At 35.1% G+C, this 24,872-nt stretch overlaps 1 protein-coding gene across 1 annotated transcript in view; it reads right to left on the bottom strand.

Moving 5' to 3' along the window:
* MetRS (methionyl-tRNA synthetase 1) overlaps positions 1-24,872 on the bottom strand; it is a 257,104-nt gene that overhangs the window by 165,716 nt on the left and 66,516 nt on the right. The window contains exons 5-6 of the mRNA XM_090413131.1: positions 21,457-21,529; positions 6,656-6,771 (exon numbers count right to left, since the gene is read on the bottom strand). Coding sequence (XP_090269257.1) covers positions 6,656-6,771; positions 21,457-21,529 — 189 coding nt within the window. The remainder of the gene's footprint in view (positions 1-6,655; positions 6,772-21,456; positions 21,530-24,872) is intronic.

The following is a 24,872-nucleotide window of genomic DNA, read 5'->3' as shown; positions in this document are numbered from 1 at the left end:
AGAAAATGCAACTGACACAATTAAAAAGGAAAAGTTGGTCCTTGTTGGGGATCTAAATAGCAGACTAGGACATGATTGTGAGACATACAAAAATATTTTGGGAAAATTTGGAGAAAAGAGCAAATCTAATAATAATGGCAAATATCTGTTGGATTTCTGCTCAGGACATGGACTGGTTATTACTAACACCATGTTCCAACATAAAAATGTGCACAAATTCACATGGAGAGAAGAGGCAAGGAATAAGAAAAGTCTCATTGACTATGTTATTGTTGATAGTGATGTTTTCTCCCTGGTGCAGGGCACCAGAGTGTACAGAGGATTTGAAATTGGAAGTGATCACTATTTAGTCTTGAGCAGAATAAAATTGAATTTCATATTGAAAAGAATAACATGTAAGAAAGTTTTAAAGCGAATAAAATTTGAGCAGCTCTCAGATCTGAACTGTAGACTAAAATACAGAAAGATTATTGAAAAAAAAATGAAAGAGTTTGAGAACAGGAATCAAACATTTATTGATTCTGCCAGAGAGGCACGTTGTCAGGTTGTCTACAAGGATAAAAAATTCAGAACTCCCTGGTGGACACAAGAAGTTAAAGAGGCAGTGAAGGAAAAGAAGAAAGCATATCAAAAGTTCCTGGCAAATAAGTCAGCTTGCATTCTTAAAGAATATAGAGACAAATGAAAGATGCTAAACACTGTGTAAAACTAGCTTAACAAAAGTCATGGGAGGACTTTGGCAAGAATATAGAAAATAAATATCAAGAAAGTGGCAAAATATTCTGGAGGTTGTTGAAGAGGCTTAGGAATGGAGGAAAGAGCGCTGTAAAAGGAGTTAGAGATGATAAAGGTGACATGAAAACAGGAGAAAAAGATATCCTTGAAGTATGGAGTAATTACTTTGAAAAACTGCTAAATGAAACAAGCAGTGATAACAGCACAGTGATAAAAAACACTGACCAGGCATGCAGTCAGGAATACATATCCACACTTGAAGTAGAAAAAGCCATCAAAGGCGTGAAATGTGGAAAGGCAGCAGGAGTAGATAATATTCGACCAGAAATACTGAAGTATGGTGGTATAAAAGTCTTACAGTGGCTGCACTGCATAGTTCAGAAAGCCTGGACAGAGGGACGAATTCCCGATGATTGGAGTAGAGCTCTGATAGTACCCATATATAAAACTGAATGTGAGAATTACAGAGGTATTTCCCTACTGAGTGTTCCTGGCAAGATCTATGCAAGTATACTTGAGAAACGGTTGAGAAGAATTGTGGAAGAAAAGCTTGGTGAAGAACAAGCTGGATTCAGGCCAAATAGAGGCTGTCAGGATCAGATCTTCACTTTACGACAAATAGTCGAGAAAGCATGGGAATATAACAAAGATCTGTATTTAAGTTTTGTCGATTTGGAAAAGACATATGACAAAGTGCCAAGAGAGAAGCTATTCAATATGCTGCAGTTATATGGTGTCAATGGGGCATTATATCAAGCAATACTTAGTCTTTATTTGAGTTGTAAGTCAGCAGTTATCATTGAAGGAAGTACAGGAAGATGGTTTAATGTTCAATCTGGTGTGAGACAAGGATGTACATTATTCCCTCTGTTATTCATTATCTATATGGATCACATTATGAAGGAAAGTGGTATTAAACATGATATCAAAATTGGAGATGTTAATGTCAGCTCTTTGCTTTATGAGGATGATGTTATACTTCTAAATAAATCCGCTACAAGTCTGCAAGATTCTCTGACTAAATTGAATAGCTGTTGTAATAGATATGGTATGAAGGTCAGCAATAAAAAGACAAAGACAATGAAAATAGGCAGAATCATTGAAAATGTCAACTGTGTTGTGAATTCAGAACCTGTGGAACAAGTAAAACATTTCAGCTACTTAGGCACGATTTTACTGATGATGGTAAATTAAATATAGAAATAGACAACAAAATCAGCAAAGCTGGTATGGTGGGAAGTTAACTGAATAAATTCATATGGAATAAGAGAGAAATTAGTCGGAACACTAAATTAGCTATACAAGACAGTGTTCAAACCAGTTTTAACTTATGGATCTGAGAGCTGGGTCAGAAGTAAAACACTTGACCAAAGACTAGAGACTGCAGATATGAGAATCCTGAGAAAGATTATAGGCGTGAAAAGATGGCATCAATGGCAATATCATATTAAAAACGAGGATATTAGGAAAGAACTTGACATTGGCAGCATCCAGGAATGCGTTAGCAGAGCTAATCTCAGGTGGTATGGTCACTTAAACAGAATGGGAGAGAAAAGATTAGCAAAACAAGTGTTCTCTGCCAGGTTGGCAGCAAAACGACCCAGAGGAAGACCAAGATATAGGTGGATTGATACGGTACAAAGTGCCTTAGACAATAGAAATATAAGATCTGATAATGTTGGAGTCTTGACAAGTAACAGACTGATTTGGAGGAAAATTGTAGATAGGAAGTTAATAATGATGTAATTTTTTCATGTAGTAGTATCATATCCTGTACACCCCTTGAGGGTACATGGCAGAAATTTGATGATGATGATGATAATGATATCCCATTCTGATCACCAAAAATTTATAATATTATTATAAGTACTTACGAGTGAATGCAGACTTTTTCTCCTTTGTGGTGGTAGTTTTCCCCTCCTTTTGTACATCCAGGAGATCGCTTTGTAGGCTGGAGGTGGATGAATCATTATCTGTTGTGTTACAAACACCTTCAATAAGAGATTTCTTAACACCAAAATTAAACAAAGTCCCTTGTCTCTTATTCATATTAAAATTTAAATCTGTAGGCCTATTACTTTTAAAAAATCATGGCACTACGGTTTCAAAACAAGCACTTTCACCCTACGATACAAACTTGTGAAGAAAGCATTCAGTATTACTAGATCCTAGAACCGGATACAGACTACCTTGATCTTCAATTTCAGTGGAAAAATTCTTTATACTTCCTTGCTGACTGGTCACTAACATTTGCAACGCAGATGTTATTTTGTTCAGTTTTGAGAACAGAGGATACGCCAGCCCATTGTTGTAATGAGTTTGAGGCAATTTTTATGACTGGTCATAAACAACGGTATTCCCTTTCCCAAATGTTGAAAAGTTTCGATGTGTGAAAATTAATGATAATCCATGAATATTTCCATGTTTAAAAATATGCCACTTGGTCACTGACATTTGTTACACAGATGTCATTTCCTTCAGCTTTGAGAACAGAGGACATGCCATCTGCTGTTATAATCTGCTTGCAGGCAATTTTTATAATCGAACCTAAGCAGCGGTATTCCCTTTCCCAAATGTTGAAATGTTTCAATGTTTGAAAATTAATGATAATTCATGAATACTTCCATGTTTAAAAATACACGGCTTGGTCACTAATATTTGTTACACAGATGTTATTAGGCGTTCTGGGTCTGAGCTTTTCAACATATTCACGAATATTTCCACTATAAAATATTTATTCATGAGAAATGCTTAGAAAACTAAAATGACAAATTCCAGGAGAATTTCTTGCGGAACACCATTTGGGAAACCCTGATATAGAGGAACAATAATATCACTGTTTGTTAGTGTGTTGTTCAACAACCACATAATCTCATGTGCAGTTTTGGCTATCTTTGAAATATGCCCTCTAAACTTCAATTCCATGTCCATAATGACCCTCCTAAAGTCCCCAGCTTCACGAGTTTCCTACAGCTCAGTCCCATCAATATAATACACAGCTTTGATCTCTTCTTCCCTAACTGCAACATTAAACTGACAGCAATTTACCTCTGCCCATACTTCCTGCGGGATCTTTCATTTATCATCAATCTTGCCAGTTTTGCATCAGAAAAAAAAAAAAGAATATTTTCTATATCACTGATGTACAAATTAAACAACAGAGGACCAAGTACTGAGTCCCATGATATAACACTAGTCACCTTTCTCCTGAACTCAACTCCTTTATAACCCACTGTTTGATATATATCCATCAGTCACATTCTAATCCAATTCATATCCATTTCAATTTGTGCAACAGAGTTTGAAGTGGAATTCTGTCAAATGTCTTTGCAAGGTCTAGCAAAACATTACTCAGTAGGCAGTTTCCTCATCCAATTCCACTGTCACTTTATTATAAAAATAATTTGTTACATCTGTCTTTGAGCCTCCTCCATTTCTTCCATCAGTCACTGTCACATTCTGTATTGCAACATCACTACTTAGATGATACATCACTGCCAAATGCTCACTCAGTAACTTAACTATACAGTTTGGTTCTGTTACCTCCCCACCACTGGCACTTTTATAAGTCATCCTTCTTTTACTTGCCACATAGTGAAAGAAAGTTAGGATTTCTTTTGGCCTCATCAGATAGCTTTTTCTCATAATTAGCTCTGGCCTTTCTTACCATACAGGTCACTCTTCTTGCCTGTAATTCGTACTGCTCTTGGGTATGCTGATCACCGTTTCATATATATTCTCTTCACAACTCTTTCTCTGTCCACAAATCCTGCTAAATGATGCTGTTCAGCCATTTATAATTCCTACCTGATTTATCAGTTTAATGTTGCTTTGAGTATACATGCTAATACAGCTTTCTTCAAACATCCCTTAACCACCTCCTATGCACCACCAATATTTCTCCAATCCAAATTCTCATGCCATTTCACTGCTGAAAGCTGACACTTTGTAATTCTACATTCTGCATGTCTGGCAATTTCCCAGGTCAAGACTATATGATCACTCACTCACTGACTCTCTCTCTCTCCCCAAGCAGAGGAAGAGTAGCTAGATTTGTTAGTGTTGAGTTCTCTGATACAATGATCAGATCCAGCATTCTTGAAACTTGTGTCCCCTCCATTACAAGCTGCCTCAAGTAATTATCTCTCAGCAGCAATACAAATTCCATTCCCTTCTCTCCCGGTGACCATTCCTCCTGCTAATCGATCCCTCCATAGTTGAGATCCCCCATAATAATCACTCATCCTGTACACATCATACTAATTTGCCAAATGCATGTCATCTACATTCTCTCTTACACCACCTATATTATAGAAGCAACCACTTACATATTTCATGCTGTTGGCCTCTATCTTACACCAGATAGCCTCATACCAGACAGGCTTTAATTTCTCTGCCATTTAATTCCTGTGGGGGGGGGGTTTGCCTCATGAGCAAAATCCCTCACTCCATCCTGTTCCTTCTGTCCTCTCAGAAGACTATCTAAAAGTAACTATTTACAGCCAACGTTTTCAATAGCTTTAGCTAGCATTATCACCACGAAGAGTGCCACTGGTGCCCTATATGCACGTGACGTCCCTTGTTATCCAAGTCATTTTAGTTTGTGTCTTCACTCAGAAGGTATAGTGTTACACTGTCTCTGATAACGCCAGCAAAACATCAGCTATAAATAATTTTAGATAGTAAATTATTTATTTACATTCCAGTGTTTTCTTTTTCAGAAACTTTGACATGAATATTAGCTATGGAAATTTAAACATGGAAATATTTCTATGACCATATCATCATCTGTCAACCATGTCTCAGTTATAGCTGTAACCTTTGACCAAGCTGAGCTAACCAATGCCAAGCACTCCTCGTCTTTATTTCAAATATTTCTGGTATTACTAAACTCAAGAAAATCAATCATAGAACCCACACTATTTTAGACAATAACACTGTCTTAGGAACCACGAGATGGCAACGGCTGTCAGTCATCTCTTCATCAGATACTGATTAGAATTACTGATAATCTTGGGTCAGGTATCTCTGATTAGTAACTGGTGGAGATTAAATGGCTTCCTCAGTCGTCAAAAGTTAGATAGGACTAATATGGCCTTGCCTACTCCCTATAAGGGAATAAAAGGCATTACCTGATTTTTTTAAGTATACATAAGTTGTAATAATACTGCTTTAAACCCACACCTCACTTACAACTTGTGATGCTTAGCCCACAAAAGTTAAGAACCTGGAGTGCTACGTTTAGCATCGTGATATCAATCTCTCACTTACTAACCTCTAGGTTGCCTGGACCTATACCCCCCCCCCGCCAAACATTCTCATTTCTCTGACTGCACATATGAACTCTCAATGAACAATACTTTCTCAACACTCTTGATCCCAAATTCATGCATTTGTAAGCCATCCACCTTATATAAATCCTTTCTTCCTTCCATCAAGTTCACTCAATCACTGTGTTGCCAACATGGGTGGTCAAGTGGTTAGCGTATCTATTCTCTAATCAACAGGCTGCCGGTTTGAATCCCATTGTAAGCATGGATGTTATGATTGTCTTTAGGCAGCAGTTAACGTCATCACCTGGTATGAGACCACCACTTTGTTTACTGGAAGCCTGAAGTGGTTTGAAAAAAAGTTTTGTGTTTAGTCTCCGGAGCAGGGTTTTCTGATTATGTAAAAAATAAATAAAATAGAAAAATATATAAATTAATAAAAATAGATAAAAAAAAATCCTTTTCTCATCCAAGCTACTAATGTACTATAGGTCAATGAACCTTTTGTGGACAGGAGTCACATCAAAAAAAAAAAGGTCAGGTGAATTATTCGCATCTTCTTTAGAAAGAACAGTTTCATTATTGTACATACAAATCACCAATTTATTAGTTCTAACAATTACATAAAGTTATTTTTCAATATAACTAACCTCTATAGCTGATGATTCTCTCCCTTTTAGTAAAAAATGCACTCCTTTTTGAAATGTTTCTTGTTGTTCAAGTCTTCTGAACCATTTCTGTATGTTCTGATAAGGAGACAATATTTCTGAAAGTAGAAACTCAAGTTTGATTTTCAAAACAATTACTACTATTGAATTAAATATCAGTTTTAATAAAATTTTATTTAGTTATATTTGTGTTATAAATAGCAACAGAATTTCATGTTTCCAGTTGCATGTATGTTTGACAGTGAAAATCAAAAAAACAAATTGTAATAAAATATTTTGGATTTTTTCTGAACTTTCCTTCACATATAGTAAATTATTTTTCAATTTCCCATCACTGATCAAATTTATTCTTACACATGAAAAATTGCCATAACTATTTTTGATAACTAGAACATCCTGTTTATTATTTACAAGATAAACAGGCCTCTCTTTCCTTCCCTGGGGTTTAGAGATTCACTGTAATTGCCTCCTCTCTTATTTGAGGAAAACAGAATGATCTCTTGAAAAAAAAAAAAAAAAAAAGTCTTACTTCATCCATAAAAAGACCAAAAAATCTGGTTTGGCAAACACAGAGTAGATGCTAACCACAATACTCTGGTCCTGAATCCATCTGTTACATCAATATCATTTTAAGTTTGAGTGATTGTTCAAAGAGGGGGGGGGGGGGGTGCAGAAGTGACATTGCACCACACTAACTTAAATCAAAATGACTGTTTTTCTGGCAAATATCCTCTCAGATATTTGCCAGAAAATCCTTATCAGAACATACAGAAATCGTTCAGAAGACTTGAACAACAAGAAACATTTCGAAAAGGAGTGTATTTTTTACTAAAAGAGAGAGAATCATCCTTATTAACAGGAAACAGTATTTTTTTTAATTATTTTCTTACAGTATTCTTTTCATTCTAAACAGTTCTTCTTTTCTGCTCAACTTCTATCATTTTATAAATGACTTTATAGTTGACTCTTCTCTCCAAGTGTTTTCCCATAGATGCTCTGTTTCTGCATTATCTCTTTTCTACAGGTATTTCCTTGAGGCTGCTCGAATGAACTGGTCACCACTATTCCACTTTGCCTCTAATCATGTGAGAACATGGGCAGTTGCTTGCCAACATCCATATAATGTTCAGCTTCAGACTCACTGAAACAGCTTCTCATCCTCCTCCTTCATTTCATATAACTCTGTCCTTTGGAAGCCTTCTCCATACCATTTTTCCCAATACATACAACTTCCAATTTTTCAAGAAACAAATTAATCATTTCTATTCTTCTCTCTGATCACTTGCCAACACATGGCACTGTTATGTTATAGTTCTTGAGACCTTTGTGTGAGGTTGAAAAAGAAAAATAAATAAAATAAAATAAAATTAATAAAAAAGCATAAATAGCTTTTCCATGAACTGAACTGTTATTCAATCAATCAGAATGTTTATTTATCAGCATAACGGAAAAGTTATTTAAACTCCTTAGCTGAAAATCCTTGTCAAAAACACTGCACTATTTATTTCATTCTTATATTCTACACACAAAATAAAATTTTATTTAATTTCTTTCCTTTCTTCTTCTGTCTTGGTAGCAAGCAGTCCAGTGATGGACAAAGGAATCTCCCATGTGTGTCTCTTTGCACATATGCAAGGGTCAAATTTTCACACAGATGAAACAGCCAACTACTGCTAACAATTATACATATATAGTATGTAACTACATGTGTAACTTTATTACCAGCCTTCCACCAGGAGACATGTCTATATAGAGTGGATATGGCATGAACTCCATGAGATAACTAATTCATATTTATTATTAACATCTGACTTCCATGAAGTCAAAAGGACTCATCGCAGGAGGTCTCTCTCATGCAAAAAACATTGCTGAACCATGTCTTAAACCTATTCACAGTTTCCACACTTTCAGGCAATGCATTCTACTCAACAATCACTGTCCATGCAAAGAAACTGCTTCTCACTCCTCCTGCTCTATGAAAAATCTCCTCCACATTAAGCTGGTAACAACCCCCTCACTAACTTATGTGTCTCAATCACACCCCCTCTTCTTCTATTCACGAGACTCTGTAATTGCTTTCCCTCAATCCTCCTTGTATCTGACCTTCTATAGACCTGACACTAACTTAGTAAACCTTCTATGGACCCTCTACCAATACATCATTCCCTTGGAAACCTGACAACCAAAAATATGCACACAGTAGTCAATAGGTGGCCTGATCAAAGCCTTATACAAGGAACCATAACCTTGCATGTCAGTGCTCTCCTCGTTATTGCCATAATCCATTGGAATGTTCATACAATTTTAGCCATGTGACCCCTAAAAGTCTCTGTCCCTCTACTATCACTCCCAGATCCCTAATCTCTTTCACCTGAGACTGACTAATCAATTTCGGGGGGGGGGATAAACAGCAGGCAAAGCACATACTGACTAATCACCAATGGTCAAACTAATAAGACCACAAATTTCACCAGTTTCGTATAGGGTGGCTTGTGTAAATTCATCAGCTTAACTTAACTTCTCATCCACTCACCTATTTATTTATTTTTTCACACGTATTTATACAGTAGTCACCAGCATTTAGCCATTCCACTCTTTCATCCCTTTCAAATATAACCACAATGCTTACACTCACCATGTGGGTTGCTCTTTTGCATTGTGTTGCTGATCTTCCATGCTTCTTCTCTCAATCAACTCAAGTTCAGTGTATTTATACATGGGGCATTGCTTATATTTGTGCTTATAACATAATATTCATACTTATATTTGTGATTATAATGGCACCTAGGTATAGTGACAAAGCTAAAAGAAACTACAAGTTTCTCAATTTGCAAGAAAAACTAGAACTAATCAAACTTAGTGAGGAAGGCATGTGCATACTGATATAGGTCACAAGCTAGGTGTATCTTGCAGAATAGTTGGTGCAATTGTTAAGAATAAAGCCGAAGTGTTGGAGAAAATTGAAAATTATTTGCTAGTGTATACTAATCATTAGAAAGACAGACAGCCAAATAGATGATATGGAAAATTTTTTAAATGTGTGGTTTCAAGACCAAATCAGCTACAATATTCCTCTAAGCACAGACATTATCCAGGTCAAAGACCTAAGTCTATTTAATACAATAAAGGCTAAAAGAGGAGAGACATCTGCAAAAGAAACATTTAGGGCTAGGTCCAGCTTGCATAATATAAAAATGTAGGGAGAAGCAACTAGTGCAGACAACTCAGCTGCAGAAATTTATCCTGCAAAACTTGAAAAAATTATAGAAGGCGGCTATACAAAGAAACAGATTTTCAATGTAGACGAAACAGTCCTATACTGGAAGAAAATGCCAGTAATAACTTTTATTGCAAAAGAAGAGAAATAAATGCCTGGATTCAAAGCTGCAAAAGATAGGCGAACACTGTTGCTAGGGGCTAATACAGCTGGTAACTGCAAGTTAAAGCCTATGCTTATATTCCATTCAGAAAATCCTAGGGCTCTTAGAAACTATTTAAAATCTAGCCTCCCAGTCTATTATAAGTCTAATGCAAAAGCCTGAATTACTGCTGATTTATTTTCAACTTGGTTCTCAAATTCTTTCAAGCCTGCAGTTGAGGCTTATTGCAGGGAATAGAAAATTCCATTTAAGATTCTACTGATTGTTGATAATGCCACCATAGAACTCTGACTGAGGCATACAAAGAAATTCAAATTGTCCTCCTGTTTGCAAACACAACTTAATTACTGCAGCCAATTGATCAAGGTGTGATTTCAGCATTCAAATCTTATTATCTTTTGAAGGAGGACTTTTGCAAAGGTTATAGCTGCATTAAATAATTATCTTTCTGAGGGATCAAAACAAAATAAATTAAAAGCGTTCTGGAAAGGGTTCACTATTTTGGATGGCATTAAAACAAAAGATGCATGGGAGGAAGTTAAAGAAACAACTCTGAAAGCTGTTTGGAAGAATCTCATTCCCACACTCATGAATGATTTTTAAAGTTTTGAGGATCCAGTGGAAGAAATCACTTTAAACATTGTTGACATGGCAAGGGAATTAGAATTGGAAGTCCAGTCCGAAGATGCAAATTTCTTGGGTTGCATGATAAGGCCTGATGGGGATCTCTTGTTAATTGAAGAACAGAGAAGGCTGTTCAGAGAACCGGAAGCTAGGTTCCAGTTTTCACCGATGCTCTGGTCCCTAACCTGTCAAATAAGTGTGGGGGGGGGCACCTGTACACAGACACATAACAGTGATATTTTCAACAATGCTAAATTTGTTAATTGATATACTTAAATTTTAATTTAGCCTCCAGTCACAACTAATTCTATCTTAAAGATACCTAAGTTCACTGATTATATAACTTGCTGATGAAGCCTATTTCTACATATTTTCTACCTGACAGTAAGAAAATGAACTTTGCTTTGTATACTGGTTCAGACTCTTCTTCATTATTTTTTTTTATTATGCTCTCTAGTAGAGCCTGGCTTAGCCAAACATAATAAACTTCTGCTGGCTATCTTATATATGTTCCAAATTAAACTTCAATTAAATCTCCTTTCCTTCTCTTGTTAGATAAATTCATCAGTTTACAACTAATCCACCAATTCTCATAATATTTACGATACAATCCCTCTACACACTTAATCTGAATATCCTTGATTTTCTTGACATCATTAAAAACCTTTGTAAGTAAACTGGAAGGTAAAATGCAATGTTGATATAACTATGGATTGTACGAGTATAATGGTATCATTACTTCATTTCTCCTACAAGTGAAGCATATTTTACTAGTTATCTTAACAATATGATTCCTGCACTTAAATTCCCTATCAACTAAAATACCCAAATCTTTGTATTTATCCACTTTTTCTAGCCTATCCATTCAACTTATACCCATCTAGCATTATTTTCTTACCAAATTGAATGTACCTGCCTTTGATCACATTAAATTTTATGCCCTACTTCCCTATCCACTCTTTAGATGTTTTAAGTTCAACTTATAAAAAACCCAGGTCATCTAAACAATTGACTACTCTACCCAACTTTACATCATCAGCAAAGAGAGAAATTTTATTCTTAATATTTAATTCTTTATGAATATATTAAAACAACAAAAGGTCCTAACATCAAACCCTCTGGTACTCTGCTCCTAACTACCTTGCTCTTTATAAGACTCTTCTCTACACACCATTTACACAAGAAGTAGGTTTAAAGGAGTGTTTAGAGCAAACAATGGATATCTTTATACAAATAATGCAATGATTAAAGTTTGATAAAAGAAACTCAGAATATCTTCAGTAGATCAAATTTAGGGAAGTACATTTTATTTAATAAATAATCCCTATACAGTTTCCTTTAATGATTGCACTCAGTAAAACAATAACATCAAACATATCAAATATGTTTTACATATTTGATATTATTTCTTTAGCATGTTTCACCATTTTCAATATGGTGCAATTACTTCAAAAGATTTCTTACCTTAAATGGATGCATTAATATAAGAAAAATTATGAAAATTATTATACATACAAGTAAAGACCAAGTAAATGACCTACAACAAAAAAACCTATTATGGATAACCAAGAATGTTAAGCATTTTCTGTTATAATGAGCGGACTTTCCATCATAAGTAATGCATTTAGTAATGTTCTTCAATCATATATTTATTCAGTTTCTGATATAACTGAATAATAGGGAATTAAAATTTTTCATATTTGCATAGTGACAAGCTATGCAGGTGTAAGGAAGGAGTGATAATTTGTCTTCAAATATTACCAGTTTTTATATACTACTGTGGTGAATAATGCAAAATCTGTTTACAAATGGCTGGTTTAATGAAAAAAAGGGAAAAAAAAGTAAATAAATGATCACAGAGAAAGTCCAATAAGTGTCAAACATTATAATACATTTATGATAGCCACTTGTAGCTAATCTACTCTAGACATAATTCTGTGACAAAAAGCATTCTCATGCAATAAGTCAGGCCACTTGTTACAGAAAATTTTAAGATACTCTGGTATGCAGGATCGATTAAATTTTAACAGATATCCTACATGCCAAAGTTCACTAAATTTCATCTAGCCAATACAGAATTATTAATATCAGTTTGAACTGTCTTTGCCAAATTTCATCATCACCATCAAATTCCTGATATGGACTCTTATGGAAGCGTTTGGGGAGACTATGATAGTAGTACAGAAATGCTTCATTTTAGAAAGGGGTTTAATTCCCAGGTAACTTTCATCAAGTGAATCATTTGTAAATTGAAGTAAAATTATAATGTATTTAAATGAGATTGGTTCCTACAGTATGAAAACTGACCTCTACCAGTTAATAATTTTACAATTTTCATAGAGAATTATGATTATTTTATAATTATTTTACACAAATAATGTTTATAAATAATATAAGACAAGCTATAAATTAAGTAAAAATACTGTATAATAGAATGATGCTCACCTGATTCAATGTATTGAATCACTTCCATTTTTTTAATAAATGGTAAGTGATTTTCTACTATTTTTTACTGAGATGTTGAATTGGCTGTACATTTTAGGTGAAATTTTTAATTTATTGTTTAAATACTAATATTAGTAAAACTTTCACTTTATTAGCATTTTTAATAATGTGGTTCATGATGAACCAAAAACTAAACTTTTATGTAATTTCTACCCACAATGCCATAGAATATAAAACAAAAGACAACAGCAAATGTTGCTGGCATGCTGCATATATACTTTTTGTTTAGAGTTGTTCATGTTTTTGATTTTTTTTTTACTGTTGATTTTGAAATGTTTGTTCATTTGAATCTTTATAAATAAAGGAAACATAAAATGAAGCCTTCTTGTACATGATTAGGTTTGCATTTTAACCGGCTTCTTATCAATAATTTTCTTCCAAATTAATTATGTCAGATCTCCAATATGGTCATCATTTTAGTCTTCTAAGGCACTACTGACTGCATCAATCCCCCCCCCTAGATCTTGGTTTTCCCTCTAGGTCTCTTTCTGGCCAAAAAATACCTTTTTTTTTTAGAAAGGGGGATGGTAAATCCCTTTATGTTTTTATAGCCAGGTAGTACGAAACTCAGATCGAAATCCATAGAGTTTCATGCCAAAAAAACTATCGGCGAGCCCAAGTGTAAATGATCACTTGGGTAGTACAACACCAGGGCAACTCCATGCAAAGGTGGAGCAAGCTCCATCACTAACTTTAATATTCTCTCATAATGTAAAACCCAGCTCCTAAGAGATGTATATATATTGTTTTACATTATGAGAAGAGGTCACTACCCAGACCAGTTTCAACCTTTTTTGAGGTCTCATCAGTGAGTAGGTAGACCTGGAATATCAAGGTTTTAAGTGAACACGAACTCACACACCTCTATTATCGAATTGCCGAAGTGGTGTACTCCTATATTTATTGTTAATTACTAATTTAATAAGCCGAAAGGCTATTTTACTGGCGAATATGTTAATAGATAGGGGGATGGTAAATCCCTTTATGTTTTTATAGCCGGGTACGAAACTCGGATCGAAATCCATAAAGTTTCATGCCGAAAAAACTATCGGCAAGCCCAAGTGTAAATGATTACTTGGGTAGTACAACATCAGGGCAACTCCATGCAAAGGTGGAGCAAGCTCCGTCACTAACTTTAATATTCTCTCATAATGTAAAACCCAGCTCCTAAGAGATGTATAGATAAAAAACATAAAGGGATTTACCATCCCCTTTTCTATTAACATATTCGCCGGCTATTTAATAAGCCAAAAGGCTATTTCTATTAAAATACCCTTTCGGCTTATTAAATTAGTAATTAACAATAAATATAGGAGTACACCACTTCGGCAATTCGATAGTAGAGGTATGTAAGTTCGTGTTCACTTAAAATCTTGATATTCCAGGTCTACCTACTCACTGATGAGACCCTCAAAAAAGGTTGAAACCGGTCTGGGTAGTGACCTCTTCTCATAATGTAAAACAATATATATATATATATATATATACACACACACACATCTCTTAGGAGCTGGGTTTTACATTATGAGAGAATATTAAAGTTAGTGATGGAGCTTGCTCCACCTTTGCATGGAGTTGCCCTGGTGTTGTACTACCCAAGTGATCATTTACACTTGGGCTTGCCGATAGTTTTTTCGCCATGAATTAACATATTCGCCGGTAAAATAGCCTTTTGGCTTATTAAATTAATACTTTTTTTTTTAATTTTTTTTTTTTTTAAAGCCTTTCCTCTTGCATTCTGTTTAAGTGATCTGCTCACACATTCTTGAATGCTAACATCATCAAGTTACTATCTAATATCTTCAGTTTTAGTATGAGTCTGCCTTTGATGCCACCTGTTCATTATCCAAATATACACAGTCTCTAGTCTTCAATGTTTTATTTCTATCACATCCATAAGAATACAGTCTTCTTGTATAATGTTAGTTTAGCCTGTTGGCTAAAAGTTCTTAATTTAACAGAAACAAACATTTTTGCTAAGTTAAGAATCTGTAACAACATAATACAAAAACTAATAGGCAAGACATGGCGAGCAACAGCTGATAACCTGCAGATTACAGCTCTTGGTCTAGTTTCCTCTGTTGCCGAATATTGCTCACCAGTGTGGAACAGCACACATGTTAAACTTGTTGATAGTCAACTAAATAATACAATGAGACTGATTTCTGGCACAATTAAATTAATGCCCACACACACTGGCTTCCAGCTCTTAGTAACACTGTTCCACCGAATCTGCACAGGACTAAGACTCTCTTATAGGAATATAAGAAAATCTTGGAGAACACAGCCCTACCAATACATTTAGATCTCCCAGACTTAAGTGTATGACGATTGAGATCAAAACATCCACCACTAGAATTAGCCCAACTACTACTACAATCTAACTTTGACCTGAAGCAAAAGTGGCAAGAACAGTGGGAGAGCCAGACAGATGACATCACAAAATTTTCTCTCAATGAATTACAAGAAAGTTTTGATGCTTGCTCACACCTCCACGAAAATCCTGGACTCAGCTTAATAGAATACGCACTGGTCATGGTGTATGTGCAGACATGCTTTTTTAAATGGGGCAAACAACCACCCCCATATTGTGATTGTGGAGCTCAGAGAAAAACTGTGGACCATATTGTGACTCAGTGTTATCTCAGAGCATATTCAGGAGACAAATTGGACTTTTTAAGTGCTACATCCGAAGCTATGAACTATCTGACCAATATGGATGTAATCTTTTAATTTTATTGGTTTTTAAAATGACTTTTGACTTTTAATTTTATATGTTTTTAAAGTGACAGTGTATTGTACTGTATGTTTTGATATTCATGCCATACGAATAAATAAATAAAGCCTGTTGGCTAATTCTCTCTTAATTCATATAAATTTATTCAACTGGCTTTCAACCACTCAAGCTTTGTTTATTCTATTATTTATTTCCCAATTTAATTTGACATCTTCATACAAAAGTGTACATAAATAGCTAAGGAATGTCATTTATTCTGTAGGATCATTATTGAGAATGCAGTTAATGTTTTCCACTTGCTATTTTCATACATTTTTGACCTTTTTATTGCGCATTATAATAGCAAAATTGTTCATTATAATAGCAAAAGTTATTCAATTTAATTAAAGAGTCCCAAAGACTTGTACCACAGTTATTCAGGGGTAACATCCTACAAAGAGTAAAGATCTAAGCTGAATGTCTTGGATTTGGATATTATGTTTGGATATAATACATTTTTCCTTCAGAACATAATCTACATAGATGTTGAATACGAGTGGAGACAGCATACATCCTTGCTTTACACCTGATTTTATCAAATCATCTTCCAATATAACCTTTAATTCTAACACTAGATTTCAGTTAAGTACTGGCTATGTATTCCTCTGTAAAATGTCACATTCACACCATATAACTAGGGATTTTAAGGCGTTTCTTTTGGTCTTATCATATGCCTTTTTCAGAGCTATAAAACTTAAACACAGACTCTTATCATCCATGATTTCTCAACTATTAGTCTTAAAATGAAAATCAAAGTTACCTGACCAGAGTCATTTTTCCTTTTATTTTTCACACACCAAAATAACTTTTTGAAATTTCCTTTGGCCCACTTGGATAATTTCCTTTTGTACTGTGATATTGCCCTCCTTGCTATGCCAGTCACCCTTCTTGCCTGTGCTTTGTACTCATGAACTTGCTAAACATGTTTCTCTTTAATGTTTATAGCTCCTGCTTACTGATGCTACTCAACCATAAATTTCCACCTGATTTATCCTCCTGATTCTAGATACGCAGTATGATACTACTTCCTTCAATCATCCCTATGTATAACTTACATCCTTTTCCTATAGTTTCTTATGCTACGACACTGTTCCACGCAGTATCTTAAGTTTGTTATAATTAACAGCTTTGCAATTCCACAAATACTCCATAACAAAGAGTTTATCCAGCTTCCAGTTCAAGACTGCATAAAAACTTACTTCAGTTAGCAGCAAATGCAGCTACTTAGTTATACACAAATCCTCTGATGAAATCACTAGATCTGCACTCCAAAATCCCTGGAACTTTCCATCACATTCAGTCTCAAATAATTATTTCTTAGTAGATGTATAAATTACATTTCCTTGCACCCATGTATCCCATCCTTCTCCTACCAATCTATGTTGCTCAGCTAAAGTCCCCCTCCCCATAATTACACAGCCTGCACTCATTCAGCTTATTTGCCAATGCATACCATCTAAATCATCCTTTCTATCTAACCAACTATATGTTTTTTTTGTTGGTCTCTGCCTTGCATAAGATAGCTTCAGCAATGCCTTCTACTCCTAACTTCCTAAACAAACTCCTACTCTTCATGGCTGCCATTCATCTGCTGTTATCAGTAATATCCCTCCCCTCCCCCCTCTCCATCCTGTTCTCTCTAATAGTCTCCCTGAAAATAATACTATTTTCAGGGAGACTTATATTTTATCCAAGTAATTAGATCATTCTTCTGCCAGCCATTTCTCACTAATGCAAATAATTTTACTAAGCAATGCCCAAAGTCATCCCTTCCTTCTCCATATGAAGTATGCATTGGTATACATACATATACTACAATACTTTTGAATTTTGCAAAGGCATTTTTGACTCGATTCCACACTGATGATTGCTACGTAAACCCAAAGGGATGGGTATACAAAAGAGAGTTGTGAGATGGATAGGAGAGTGGCTGATGGACAGTACCAGACAGTAATGTATGGAAGTTGTGAGCTCTAAGGGAAGCAGAGTGACAAGTGAAGTACCACCCATGAGAATCCTGTATTTAGGCGACTGTTGTTTAATTTGTCTCTATTAATGATATTTGGGAAGTAATATAGAAACGTGATAAGGGACATTTCATCCCTTGAGGAAGGTCTGTATAAACTAGGCCTATAGGCAATGACAATGAATATCAGTCCAATGTTGCTAAGTGCAAGGTTATGCATTTTGGAATGAAGAGACTGCAGACAAAGCATTGTATTAAGTACTATATTATATTATAACTGGTCTGGTTGGCCAGGGGTTAGCGTATCCGCTCTCCAGCCAAAAGGCTGGGGGTTCATATCCTGCTGTGGGCATGGATGTTTGTGATTGTCTGTGAAAATAGTGGTGGTGGTCAGTGGTAGATGGCGCTGGTGTAGATGATGACGGTAGTTGCGGTTAGTGGAGTAATGGAAACTGAGAGTTATAGAGCAGGTGCCCTCCCTCGATGAGTCTTTGGACTCCCTGGAGGTGTTATGTAATAATAATAATATTAAGAAATCAATGAACCTAGAGAACTGGAGGTAATGGTAGACAGAGGGCAATTATGGATTACATTGCTAAGGATTTTTTTTTTTTTGCTCATTTCTTTTTTGTTTTTTTTTAATGGAGATTAAGTCTTTATATTGGACAATGCAATGTTGAAAAAAATACTAACTTGCAAGAATAAAGATTTCTTTTCTTGGCCTTTGATAAGATCACATATTGACCACTGTGTTTAGGTATGTGGTCACCTGGTTCAGGGAAGATGAGGAGACTGATGTTGTGTTGGGACACAACTGATGAGAAATAGTGTTCCGAAGGACAGCTGAAATGAAAAGGGATGTTGAGCAGCTACTGCTCTTGTTTTAACAGATCCAAAAGAAAGCAGAAGAATGATAGTGACAGTTGAATGAACAGCGGTCATATGCTATGTAGTAAGTGCTGATCCTGTCTGATAATTTGTAAATTACTGAGGGTAAGTTCAGGTGAAATAAAATCCCTTTTGATGAAAAAAAAAAAAAGAAGCCAAAACTGCATTTTGGTAGCACTGAAGACAGATTATGCTTATCCTAATGAAAAATGGCATGGAGATCAGTGTTTAATGTACTGATTGCAGACAATCTTGAAGCTTGGGATGGATAAGCTCTACATATGTTTGTCAAATGAGTAGGATGAATAAAGTGTATTATTATTATTATTATACAGGCATCTCCATGAAGACTCATCATGGAAGATCCATTATTCACACAATACCTATCATACTGCCTCATCTTAAACTCATTAATTGATGAAGCACTCACAACCACCTCTGGCAACCTATTCAATTATCTCAATAAAGCTGTGGACAGGATTAGTGATGACTGAAAGTAGGTCAATGTATGTACAGGAAAAAGAGGATAGTGATAGAACAAATCCCTGAGGCACTCATGCATTGGTGAGGGAACCATCCAACACAACATGCAATCAACAGCCAGAGAAAAAGCTTGCCATCCAATCTAACTGAGAATGGCAATTTACTGACCAGACCTCTCCAAACGGACCATGTTTCTCCAAATCTTTCTATGGCATGTGTCCAGTGATGGCTGATGTAAGATATGAGGTCAGCCATGGATCTAGAGTCAGAAATATTGGTGATCAGTTATTATCTGGAAAGCTGCTAGATAGTGGAGAAGTTAACTACTGATGATTATTTTTGACATTACTTTGCAGATGATTCAGGTGATGGCAACTGGTTCAGAGTTGAATGGCAGACTTATCTCATTTTTCTTGGAAGAGGTTAGATATAAGCTTACTTCCACACAGAACAGATGAAGCCAACTATAAAAGACTTGGAAACGATAGAGGAGGTATTAGTTCTGGAGCATAACATTTGAGTACCAGTGAGAGATTCCATCAGGAATGGGAAAAACCTTTTAGTTAAATTTCTTTAGTATTCTTCTGATGTCTTTTTGCCAAAAAAACATCTTTTGTTAAACCATGGCTTGGAAAGTGGGTAGGAATTTGAATGGAATGGGAAATGAAGGTTTTGTGCCATGAGGATAATTTCCCTGACTTGCTCAAAGGTTGGATCAGAAAAGTGGAGGCAGCAGTCTGACAGGAAAAGGAAGACTAGAAGTCATCCAATCTGGTAATAGTGCCAAAGGAAAATAAAATAAAAATAAGTAATAATGGAAACATATTTATGACTATTACATATTTTAGAATGCATTCTCAATTCAGTAAGATATGAGGGTGGTTTAAAAAGTTCTCAGCCTCGACCATAGACAGCAACACCATTGACAAGTTTTTTTTTTTCTAAGTTGGTACATCTGTCATAAGCATCCATGTGAAACTGCAAGTTATTCTATCAAGTAATTTGTTTTATACAGCTGTCTGAAGCAAACATGTTATCTGTATCCCTTGAAATGGAAAAAATCGAGTATTGTGTTATTCTAAAATTCTTTGTAAAAGAAGATTTAACGGCAAAAGAAATTCATTCAAAGTTCATAAAAGTTTATGGGCACTCTTCTCTTTCGTTTTCGAAAGAGAAGAGTTTAAACATGGCCGTATTAGCATTGAACGTGATCAAAAAAGTGTAACAACACCAGAAATCATTGATCAAGTGCACAATATGGTATTAGATGACCAGCGAGTCAAAGTGCATGAAATTGCTGAGACTATAGGCATTTCAAAAGAACATGTAGGATATATTTTGCATGAAGAATTGCAAATGAAAAAGCTTTGTGCAAGATGGGTGCCACGCTTGCTCACAGCAGATAAAAATGCATTCGCATGAACTCTGAACAGTACTTGGAGCATTTTAACAAAAATAAAACTGATTTTGTGTGTCGATTTATTACTATGGATGAGACATGGATTCACCATTACACACCAGAATCCAAACAGTACACAGAAGCCAGTTGTTCAGCACCAAAGAAGACAAAAGTCAGCTCCATCAGCAAGAAAGGTTATGGCAAAGATGTTTTGGGATGCTAAAGGCATTTTGTTTATTAATTATCTTGAAAAGGGTAAAACGGTAACTGGGGAATGTTATTCCGATCTTTTAACCAGACTAGATGAAAAAATTCGTGAGAAAAGACCCAGTTTGCAGAAGAAAAAATCATCTTTCATCAGGACAATGCACCTGCCCAAAAAGGTGTTTTGTCAATGGGAAAATTAAGGGATCTGCACTATGAATTGTTGGAACATCCACCCTATTCCTTGGATTTGGCTCTCTCTGACTTCTATCTCTTCCCAAAACTAAAATTCTTCCTCATTGGTCAGCACTTTTCTTCAAATCAAGAGGTGGTGTGTAATGGTGATTGCAGCTATAGAGGAATATTTTGCAAATCTTACTGAGAACCACTACAGGGATCGGATAATGGAGCTGGATGCTGGAATAAATGTATTAGTCTTAAGGGAGATTATGTTGAAAATTAAAAATTCGTTTTTTCATTGTTAGGCCAAAAACTTTTCAGACCACCCTCATTATAATAATAATTAAAATAAATCATCACCTAAAAGAAGAGTTTTACCTGAAGAAAGATCTTTGTTTTCTGCTAGAATATAAAGCGGAGGCCAAAGTACTATATCTGCTACTCCACAAAACTGAAAAAGTATAAAAATTAAGTGTTACATTATTATTATTATTATTACCAGAAATCTACATGGAATCAAGGGGCTGATGAAGAGAAACCACATATTGCTCACACAAACTGCCATATCATTTCTAAAATTCATTCCAGAACCGACTTCATATTTTGTGGGGGCATGCAAATTATGAATGAGGAGCTCCAAATTTTTTGGCAAAGGAAAAAAATTCATGTTTGCCAAGAAATCTGGCATATCATTTTGTTGATAGAAAAATGAAAATTTATAGATTCAAAATATATTTATGAAATCTGTTTGCAAAATTAAGCAGTTTTAAACAGTTCAAGACAATATTCTCTGATAAAAAAAAAAAAAAAAAAATGCATCGAATTCATAATCTGCAGTGTTTAAAGTGTTGAATAATTCACGTGATATCATCGTTATTCTGTGAACTGATCACACACGGATACATGTATGTTTATATGGCTTTGCCTATTTGACAGTTAACTATTTCTTCCTAAGAGAAACATTTCTGAAATTCTGCATTGTACTTTTGTCTGTAGAAATGAGCATTACAAGGCTGATGTCATATCAGCAATATTATTTTCAATGGACAGATGTGATCATCATTATTACCACTGAAAAACTGCATCATAATGTGCAAGGTGTTGTCTGTCGTATCCAGGGATTCATAAGCATTCATAATATAGAAGTAATGAAATCATTAGAGTCTTCTAGTGAGTATACAAGACATTTAAGAGATTATAAGAGACAGGATTCCTCACTGGGAATCAAATCTTAATGATTTGCTCGACAGAGAGGAACACTGTTGATATAAAATCAAAGCTCAGCTGGCCAATATCTGAACTATTCCCAAATGAAGCAAATGTTGAAAATAAAATCAGTATTACAAGTGACAGTAGTAACCACACCTAAAACTGTGGAAAGGCAGAAGAGGTTCTACTATACTGATATATTGCAGAGAGTACAAAGGAGTGTTAAAAATGATATCAGGATTGTGGAATACTGATTATGAAGATAAATTGAGAATTTGTAGACTGAAGACACTAGCAAACAGGAGAAAGAGGGGTGATATGATTGAGACTTACAAACTTCTGAAAGGGTCATACAGGATTTCAACTGATGGAATTTTTCAATTTATGGAGGGTGGGGAAAGAACGACAGGGCATCCTTGGAAGCTGAGAATGAAGGCCACCAAGAAGGGTGCGAGAGCTAGATTTTTCTCTCATAGGGTGGTGCGTGATTGGAATGGATTGCCATTGGATGTTGTGAGCGAAAGCAGTGTGACTGAATTCAAGAATAAGTATGATAGCTGGTGTGTGTGTAGTATTTGGCCTTCCTCGATGAGTCTGACTCCCTGGAAGTCTCTCTTAATAATAATAATAATAATACTGGAAAACTCAAGCCAATACAAAGTGTTGTTAAAAGCAGGATTGCCTTGTTAGGAAACCTGTTTGATTTCTATTTTTATCCCAATATTTTCAAGAAAGGTTTCTTTTTTTTTTTAAATTATTCTATGTATAAAATAAATAAAATGAATAAAAAATTTAATAAAAATACTGAAAAGTCAGTTTCCCTTACAAGGGAAACTAGAAAACAGTGACACTCTGTAAGGGACATTATAATTTTGAATTAATGTATGCTGAAGATAAACTACAACTTTAAAGCTTTCCTGTAGTCCAGTAATATTTGCCCTAGCAGTTGCAAATCAGTTATTTTCTGAAACAAAACTGCCAAATATGTTACAGTAGCATATTAATTCTGTGACACACTTTTACTTACTGAATCATAATGCTGCTGCAACCAATGGTAAAGTCATTCTTCCTACATTACACTTAACGTACAGAAAAAAAGTCTAATAATGAGTTTTACCTAACACTTTTCTTTTTAAATGTACTGGCAGACCCACTTTGCCCAGCAGTGCAGGACAGTAAAAATGACTGTGTAAGCTGAAATCATTGAAAACAATCTTAATAATCAACAGGAAAAATTACTATTGTTCTGTGACCTTTAAAAAATTAAGAACTCTCTTACTGTTGGTTATAAATGTACAGGGAAATAAAAAAATGGTAAAACTAATATTTATTTTGTACACTGTAATTTAAAACACTAGAAACACCAAGAAATGCAGTGCTTCATTTCTTTATAAAAAAACTTATCCACAGATGTTAAGATGTTGAATGAGCATCTTCTCTATGTCTTGGCAAATTATCATACTCCTTTCGATTGTCATTTCAATGTGTGAAATCTCTCCAAGAGTTCCTTTAATGTGATCTTTTTTTTTTCCCCTGCATAAAACTCTGTTGTTAAGTTCTCCTTCACTTCACTGACGGTATATCTAGAGTCTCTTGAACAGCAGCAGTGTCAACATTCCTAATGGTGCTATTTCTTCTATAACTCCATTTACATTCAATTCGAATCCTGTAAAGTTATTTGCAAAGTGCAGTAAAAATTTCTGTCATATAGCATACATATTACTCATGTTACTTCCTGCCATGATGTTTGAATGTTTTCAATTACATGCTTTATATCATATTTCTTCTAAAACTCACTTAAAGAAATTGCACGATCTCCAGTTGTATCATCAACAGCCTTACTAAAATCAATCTAAGATATTAGGCTTTTAAAGTTGAAATAACTCCTGGGTCCATTGGCTAGATTAACTCTTCAGATGCATATCCACAAGTAGCGTGAATGTTTAACTCTCGCGCATCCTGTGATTTCCATGGGGTAGCTTCTAGTTTGCTTCTTTCTATTGAGGATCCGACTTTTTTACTGTGCAAGGATCACCTGAATTGGATATATTACTTCTTTCACCTATTTCTAGTTTCTGTCATTAGAGAGCAGCTGTGATTAAATTCAGGATGAACTTGTAGTTTTATGTGCAGTCTCTACCAAACGTCAATATTTTTTGCTACCAGATGAGATACCTTCTAAAAACTACTTAAGTGTTTTTGATAGGCATTGATATTATTTTTATTATTGGAGGCATAGTTTAAATGGTGAGTTATTTATGTAGTTTGTAATGTATTTCATATCTAGAAATATTTACAGATTTTTATATAACTTTAAAAATGATTGATTCTTTCATCATCATCATCATCAAATTCCTGACATGTACCCTCAACGGATGTACAGGATATGATAGTACTACATGAGAAATTTACATCATACTAACTTGCTATCTACAATTTTCCTCCAAATCAGTCTGTTACTTGGCAAGACTCCAACATTACCAGATCTTATATTTCTATCGTCTAAGGTATTTTGTACCGTATCAATCCACCTATATCTTGGTCTTCCTCTGAGTCATTTTGCTGCCAACCTGGCAGAGAACACT

Source organism: Typopeltis vanoorti, chromosome 23 (genome assembly GCF_054136105.1).
Source record: "Typopeltis vanoorti isolate ZY-2024b chromosome 23, IOZ_Tvanoo_1.0, whole genome shotgun sequence".
Classification (NCBI taxonomy): domain Eukaryota; kingdom Metazoa; phylum Arthropoda; class Arachnida; order Uropygi; family Thelyphonidae; genus Typopeltis; species Typopeltis vanoorti.
Note: the sequence above shows the minus strand (reverse complement) of the source record. Positions and strands in the feature narration are given on the sequence as shown.